Source organism: Schistocerca gregaria, chromosome 1 (assembly GCF_023897955.1).
Source record: "Schistocerca gregaria isolate iqSchGreg1 chromosome 1, iqSchGreg1.2, whole genome shotgun sequence".
Taxonomy (NCBI): Eukaryota; Metazoa; Arthropoda; class Insecta; order Orthoptera; family Acrididae; genus Schistocerca; species Schistocerca gregaria.
Window position 1 is genome coordinate 1,040,942,223 of NC_064920.1, and position 8,663 is coordinate 1,040,950,885.

Sequence of the window (8,663 nt, forward strand, 5' to 3'; positions counted from 1 at the left end):
CGTAACCGAAACATCTTCCAGTTAATAATAATAAATTGTTTACGTTACTTAAAACCGTCGTGAGGCACAATTACAATTAAAAAGACGTCGTCTTACAACCTGTTTTGATTGTAGGGCATCGCCACCCCAAGGAAGTTTCGTCAAGTGGGGAAACAAAACAAGAAATGTAATGTAAAACGTGAACAAGGCGTCTGAAGGTGAACCTATCGGTTCGAAACCGGTAACGGAGCTGTTTAAATACATAAATAGCAATTTGAAAAGTGGCTGGCTGCTGTAAAGTTCTATGTAAGAGTCTACCTAAATAAAGAAATGTCATAAATATTGGTTCTGCTGAGATAATTTATAGTGAATACAAGTAATAGTTGGTTCATAAATAAAATTGTGCATTTTCGCTCACGTTAAATGACAACGAATTTTCGTTAACTATTACTTAAACAATTATTTATGCTTCTTGACAGAAGTGTCTCTTGGTTTCAGAATGAGATTTTCACTCTGCAGCGGAGTGTGCGCTGATATGAAACTTCCTAGCAGATTAAAACTGTATGCCGAACCGATGCTCGAACTCGGGACCTTTGCTTTTCGCGGGCAAGTGCCCTACCGTATATATATTTTTAATCTCATTTTGTTCGCTTTTGTTCGTTGCATCTGCTCGGGGCGGAAGTCGTAACACATCCGTTTAAGTTCGTTGTTGATCGATTAACTCAGTTTTTTTTTTTAATTACAGAGTGCAGCTAACCCTCTGACCGAACACGCTGCGCTGCCGTGCCGGCGGACTTCACAGAAGCTCTCTTGGTTCTCTGTCAATTGTGGTGTCCGCTAACACAAGCGAATGACATTTTTAAATTAGCACAGGTTTTTAATAGCATTCGCAATCAACACTTGAATGTAGTTATTGGCAAAAGAGTTAACTGTGCATTACATAATTACACATGTGTGACAACATGTGAAGTGTTCACAAAATCTTCATTTGCTGTGTAACTGTCGAGAATACGATGTTCTGATGAACGTTTGGGCAGTAAAAAATTATAAAAGTTGTCCTAAATCAGTCAATAATATAAACAGAGATAGTAGCTTTCAGGATAGTGCAATGCTATCCTCTAAGATATCGTTTGTTGAAATTGCTCGAAGCGATTAAGAGATGTCAATTCAGAGGTTCATTGCGTAAATGTTTATTCACTGAGAAATATTAAGCTCTGTAATTTTATAGATATTGAAATATTCTTGTGTCACTGGATGTGCCTCATTTATCTGACATCGCCGATGTATTCAGATTTTTATCAGTGTGTAACTGTACTGCATTTACGAAGTTCAGAGAGTTGCACCTTAGCCATCTTAAGATTGTCTGACACTCCGCCATGCCATGGAGCATTGTCTCCTGCACAAAGCCTAGGCGAACGGCAGCCCTCAAAATTCCCCGCATTGGGATTTTCCCTGCTTCTGGCGACACTGCTAGCCTTTGTACCTGGACTCGTTCGTACCGGTCACGTAGCCGGAAGCCGGTACTTCCGTGGCGAGCCCTCAGACGTGCGTCCGCTAGCGTTCCACCGTACAAAAAGTTCATCCTACCTCGTACCAATACTGGGCAGTTGATTAGTGCACCTAAGTACGCGTAACGTTACGAATGGTACAGAAATAGTCTGAAGGAGGTTCGATGAACCCTCTGCCAGGCACTTAAGTGTGAATTGCAGAGTAGTCATGTAGAAGTAGATATAACTCAGATGTTTGAAACACCGATTATCGTGGTGAAAATTACTTACCTGTAAGCCACAACCCATTTAGGGAGAGCAGGGGAAAGCCGGCCCATTTACTCCAGGCTGAAGAAGTTTTCCTTCTCCCAGAACCCGACACTGTCGTAGACAACTGCCGAAGGAAGGACACAAAGGCACGACCAGGCAATGAGATGTTACAAAACTTGCACTTTTCTGTCTCAGAAGTTTGCGCTTGCGCCGCTGCTTGTCAGTCGGTGCTCTTGTATGGTATTCAACAGATTTTTAAAACTTTGGACCTCTACTTCTCGAAAACGCTTGACAAACACATCTTTACATCTGAAGACCATACGGAAAGAAGGGGTTAAGTCCATTTTATAGATTTTTCAGGAGGGCAGTTTAAATGTTTAAAACATTATAGTTTCGTTGGTTATTGAAGTATGCTTTTGTAATTTATACGGTACATTCAACGATCTTTTCTTTAGGATTCCTTAAATGCGGAAAAAAATTATTAAAAACTGGACCCTGTACGTCTCTTTATCTGAATACCTACTTTTTAATTTCTTTGCGTAATGCACTAATTAGATTGTACAAGTCAGAATGTAATGTGATACTGGGATGATACTGCACTGTAAAACTTCCCTGCAACTCCCTTGACAAAGATCTATTCATCTTTGAGTCTAGTCATTATTGTACAGGTTGTTCATGACTAATCAGGTTTTAGGAACAATATTGTTTATCAATATTTTCTTTTTTTTTCACTGAACTCATGTAAATTATAATGATTAATAAACCTATGTCTCAACATTTGTATCTTTAAATCGGCTGGTATACAACTACCAACAATTATTCAATAAATGGTTACAACACATATATTAAAAAAACATAGTTACTAGGACGTGATTTCACTTAGCAGCATAAACCACAGTTTTTTATAGCCCACAGTCTTCATTTCTCACTTTTTACTTATTACAAACAAATAACACAAAACATGTTTGTAAATTCGCTGCCAGAGAGGAATATTTGTATAGTACTCTTGAGTCCTTGTATCACAGAAAACCTTCAGTTATTGCAGATCACAATACTTTTCTTTGGTGGTAGGTAGCAGTCCTGAAAATTGGACATTAGGCCTTATTAGCGTGGTATCTCAACAGGTTTGTTATAATAAAGCAGGACCTGCTATTTCAAACATTGATGTGATCTAGTTTCACTTCAGGTTTGTTATAATAAGGCAGGACCTATTATTTCACACACTGATGTGATCTAGTTTCACTTAATCGCTGTAACTAGTCTTCACTAGCATACCTTCGTAACAGGGTGAAGGGGACAAAAACTCTCCTCTGCAAGTTCTGGTTCCTCTTCCATTCGTCTAGCAGGATCAGAAACAACTGATGTGATCCAAGATCCGTTATAAGTGTCACGATGTATGATAAGCCTTGAATGGTGACGTTCTATCTTCATCTCCTTATTAACTCGCGAAGGGAATAGACATTTTGGTCGGTATGTTGGTTGCAAGAAATCAGTCCAGTCACGTATCATTGAGCCATCAACTTCAACAACCTGAAAAGAAGTGGATTCCGTACGCGCATCTTTAATTATGTCTGTCCAGTCCTTTGGGAGCTCAGCTTTTGTTTTACGCCTGATGAGGCCCAGGTCTTTGTCACTTTCCAGGTATGAATGTCCTCTTACTGGGAATGTCACACAAATTGATTCAAATCACTTTGCATCATGGACAAGATAGCGGATGAAACTGAAAAGGGTATAGTTTATGTTTTGTCCACCACATGAGCCACAGAAGATTTCCAAATTTTTAACCTCAGGATCCCAAACGAAGTAACAAAATGATGCACAAAAGAACATTTGAACGTTTCTTCCCCTATAGTTTCAGGATAAACATAAAACACAACATTATTCTCTGAGAGTCGATATATGTTTAAAAAAATATATAGAGAAAGCTGTCGCTTCTAATAGACAATGTTGGTGCTGATGTTCGGACATGGAAGATTTCACTGTAAATCCATACATATCGATTCTGTGTTTGCAAACTTCCTGTTTCTCTGTCGAAATTGTCTTTTACGCTCATAGAATGCGTCAGCTTTACACGGTGCAGTTCATATTCAATTTTCTCTCTCTTAACATTACTTTGAACGTTTTCGATTGGTGAGAGATCTGGAGAATGTGCTTGGCAGGGCAGCGGTCGAACATTTTCTATATCCAGAAAGGCCCGTGCAGGACCTGCAACATGCGGTCGTACACTATCCTGCTGAAATGTAGAGCTTCGCAGGGATCGAATGAAGGGTAGAGCCACGGGTCGTAACACATCTGAAATGTAACGTGCACTGTTCAAAGTGCCGTCAATGCGAATAAGAGGTGACCGAGACGTGTAACCAATGGCACCCCATACCATAACGCAGGGTGATACGCCAGTATGGCGATGACGAATACACGCTTCCAATGTGCGTTGACGGAGATGTCGCCAAACACTGATGCGACCATCATGATGCTGTAAATAGAACCTGGATTCATCCGAGAAAATGACGTTTTGCCTTTCGTGCACCCAGGTTAGTCGTTGAGTATACCATCGCAGGCGCTCCTGTCTGTGATGCAGCGTCAAGGGTAACCGCAGTCACGGTCTCCTAGCTGATAGTCCAAGCTGCTGCAAACGTCGTCGAACTGTTCGTGCAGATAGTTGTTGTCTTGCAAACGTCCCCAACTGTTGACTCAGGGATCGAGACGTGGCTGCACGATCCGTTACAGCCGTGCGGGTAAGATGCCTGTCATCTCGACTGCTAACGATACAAGGCCTTTAGTATCCAGCACGGCGTTCCGTATTACCCTCCTGAACTCACCGATTGCATATTCTGCTAACAGTCATTGGATCTCGACCAACGCGAGCAGCAATGTCGCGATACGATAAACCGTAATCGCGATAGGCTACAATCAGACCTTTATCAAAGTCGGAAAAGTGATGGTACGCATTTCTCCTCCTTACACGAGGCATCACAACAACGTTTCACCAGGCAGCGGATGTCAACTGCTGTTTGTGTATGAGAAATTGGTTGGAAACTTTCGTTACGTCAGCACGTTGTAGGTGTCGCCACCGGCGCCAATCTTGTGTGAATGCTCTGAAAAGCTAATCATTTGCATATCACAGCATCATCCTCCTGTCGGTTAAATTTCGCGTCTGTAGCACGTCATGTTTGTGGTGTAGCAATTTTAATGGCCAGTAGTGTACTTACGGAAACAAACAATCTGCCGCGAACTGGAAGTGGCCACATGCAGCTGTGGTCATTAGCGCACACAATGCCCTGTCGCGTTGTGTCAGTTTGGGAGTATTAGGTCCTGTTACCTGCTTACTTACCTGGTTTCCGAAGTATTCGGGGCTGCGCCCCTGTGTATTGGACTTGACCCGTTTTCTCCATGTGAACCATACTTTAATCTGGCTACCACTCCGTGACTATACCCATCACATTGATTTAAGTTCACCCAACTGAAAGTACATCTGATGGACTTCATGATGGTAACACTAACTCATGTTCATGAGATTTTGACTAACAGTTCTTTCCGTGTAGTCTTCATCTACTACAGCCGTGCGCAAGATTGGCAAAATTTAAATAATTATGAAAAATCCGCCTCGATTGCACAAACTACCCGGTGTTTACCTAGGTTTCAGCGTGGGTAACCACGCCTTCTTCAGAACAAATATAAAACAGCTTGCCTAAGTAGGCATAGTCAAACGCTAAAATCAACCCCTACAGCGGCAAGACGCCATAAATTTTTTTTTACAAATACGCGGTACATATGTACCAAGTCAATAATATCACTTATCTCAACTGTGTGAGCTGCCTCGCCCCAGCCAACGTGCGATGGTCACAGGATCTCCACGGAACTGAGGCATCGCAGGCTGCTCACGTGCGCGGCTATCGAAATCACTGCGCATGTGTTCGGCCAGGAAACGCTCTTCTTATGCATGGGAGCGGGATAACAAAGTTATCAGTTAGGTCCCGATCCTTGTTAACTTTGTAATCCCGCTCCCATGCGTAAGAAGAGCGTTTCCCAGCCGCGCGCATGCGCAATGATTTCGATAGCCGCACATGTGAGCAGCCTGCGGTGCCTCAGTTCGGTAGAGAGCCTCTGACCATCGTACGTTGGCTGGGGCGAGGCAGCACACACACAGTTGAGATAAGTAATATTATTGACTTGGTACATGTTGTTGTTGTTGCCGTCTTCAGTCCGGAGACTGGTTTGATGCAGCTCTCCATACTACTCTATCCTGTGCAAGCCTCTTCATCTCCCAGTACCTGCTGCAGCCTACATCCTTCTGAATCTGCTTAGTGTATTTATCTCTTGGTCTCCGTCTACGATTTTTACTCTCCACACTGCCCTCCAGTGCTAAATTGGTGGTCCCTTGATGCCTCAGAACACGTCCTACCAACCGATCCCTTCTTCTAGTCAAGTTGTGCAAGAAACACCTCTTCTCCCCAATTCTATTCAGTACCTCCTCACTAGTTATGTAATCTACCCATCTAATCTTCAGCACTCTTCTGTAGCACCACATTCACGTTTGCCTACACCAACTGGCAGACGAATGTGGTAGCACCACCAATAGAATTCCACTTGTGCAGCTGGCTATTTGACACCTGTCAATCACCTCGAATGAGTGTGTCCACACGTTTCAACGCCGCAGGGATCACAGCTGTGTGCGGCCGACCAGCACGCGGTAGACAAAACTGTGAAGGACACGACAGATTCATCAGAGAAATAGTATACACGTAGTACACATGTACAAAACAGGATAGGATTAGACGAGGATAGGGCGGTAAGTAGGCCAAGGCCATATCTATGGAACCACCCTAACAGTCATCTTAGCAACTTGGGAAAACCATGAAAAACCCTAGTTAGCATGGTCGAAACGCGTACGAACCTCGCTCCTCCCGAATTTGGGTCTACCCATCTAATCTTCAGCATTCTTCTGTAGCACCACATTTCGAAAGCTTCTATTCTCTTCTTGTCTAAACTACTTATCGTCCATGTTTCACTTCCATACATGGCTAGAATCCATACAAATACTTTCAGAAACGACTTACTGACACTTAAATCTATACTCGATGTTAACAAACTTCTCTTCTTCAGAAACGCTTTCCTTGCCATTGCCATTCTACATTTTATATCCTCTCTTCTTCGACCATCATCAGTTATTTTGCTCCCCAAATAGCAAAACTCCTTTCCTACTTTAAGTGTCTCATTTCCTAATCTAATTCCCTCAGCATCACCCGATTTAATTCGACTGCATTTCATTATCCTCGTTTTACTTTTGTTGATGTTCATCTTATATCCTCCTTTCAAGACACTGTCCATTCCGTTAAACTGCTCTTCCAAGTCCTTTGCTGTCTCTGACAGAATTACAATGTCATCGGCGAACCTCAAAGTTTTTATTTCTTCTCTATGGATTTTAATACCCACTCTGAACTTTTCTTTCGTTTCCTTTACTGCTTGCTCAATATGCAGATTGAATAGCATCGGGGAGAGACTACAATCGTGTCTCACTCCATTCCCAATCACTGCTTCCCTTTCATGTCCCTCGACTCTTATAGCTGCCATCTGGTTTCTGTACAAATTGTAAATAGCCTTTCGCTCCCTGTATTTTACTCCTGCCACCTTAAGAATTTGAAAGAGGACGTTCCAGTCAACACTGTCAAAAGCTTTCTCTGTGTCTACAAATGCTAGAAACGTAGGTTTGCCTTTCCTTAATCTAGGTTCTAAGATAAGTCGTGGGGTCAGTATTGCCTCACGTGTTCCAACATTTTTACGGAATCCAAACTGATCTTCCCCGAGGTCGGCTTCTACAGTTTTTCCATTCGTCTGTAAAGAATTCGCGTTAGTATTTTGCAGCTGAGACTTATTAAAATGATAGTTCGGCAATTTCCACATCTGTCAACCCCTGCTTTTTTGGTACATGTGTACTGTGTATTTGCAAAAAAAAATTATGGTGTCTTGCCGCTGTAGGTGCTGATTTTAGCCTTTGACAATGCCTATTTCGGCAAGCTGTTTTATATTTTTTCTGAAGAAGGCGTTGTTACCCACGCTGAAACCTAGGTAAACACAAGGTAATTTGTGCAACCGAGGCGGATTTTACATAATTATTTCGATACTTACGATTGCTGACGAGCTGCAATGCTGAAAGTTCTTAAATTGGCAAAATTGTTTACCTGTTGTGTATATTTCCCTTGTGAGATGCTGCTACTGTGCTGTGTTATGTAAATTACAGGAACTGGAACGGGTACCGGAACAGGTACCGGTACGGGTACGGGCACGGGGACAGGCTTCTCGCAGCCGGCGAGCGATGCGCCCCTAGGGAGCGGCGGCAACACCACCAGCCCCATCACCAACAAGCGCAAGGGCGGCGGCAGTGGCGGCGGCGCCAAGAAGAAACGCAAGCCCAAGCGCAAGAGGAAGGGCGGCAGCCGCAGCGGCAGCGGCACCAGTCGCAAGAAGCCGTCCAGGAAGAGCAGGCGCCAGCCGCGGAGGACGGCGCTGCCGTCGGACCAGCTGCGCGAACAGCGCCGCCTCTTCCTCGACCAGCATAACGCCAGGGTCGCCGCCATGAACGCCCGCCTGCACGGCTGACGCCTGGCGGCCAAAACGGAAACTAATTTTTTTCCAGTTGTAGCGTTGGTTGCCGGCTCTCGCAGGCCCACTCGACGGCCTTCCGCCGTGCACCAGCAGATCGGACTCAAAAGACGTTTCTACTACAACTATCTAGCGGAGTATGTTCGATGAAAACTTGTTTTCCTCATCTTTCTGTTTGATTCGAGTGCATTTTCAATGTTTTCCCCATCAGTCAAGTGTTTTCTGTGGCTCTAGTTCTATAATTTTATATTTGCTTGTGTAACTCCTAATTATAAATAAATAAGCCGAGAGGACAAGAAACTTGTCAGTTCCGTCCTAATGCGGTGT

General features: G+C 43.5%; 1 protein-coding gene across 1 annotated transcript in view; it reads left to right on the plus strand.

Moving 5' to 3' along the window:
• LOC126286165 (uncharacterized) overlaps positions 1–8,333 on the plus strand; it is a 54,662-nt gene extending 46,329 nt beyond the window's left edge. Inside the window, exon 3 of the mRNA XM_049984881.1 lies at positions 8,177–8,333. Coding sequence (XP_049840838.1) covers positions 8,177–8,333 — 157 coding nt within the window. The remainder of the gene's footprint in view (positions 1–8,176) is intronic.
• The last annotated feature ends 330 nt before the right edge of the window (positions 8,334–8,663 follow it).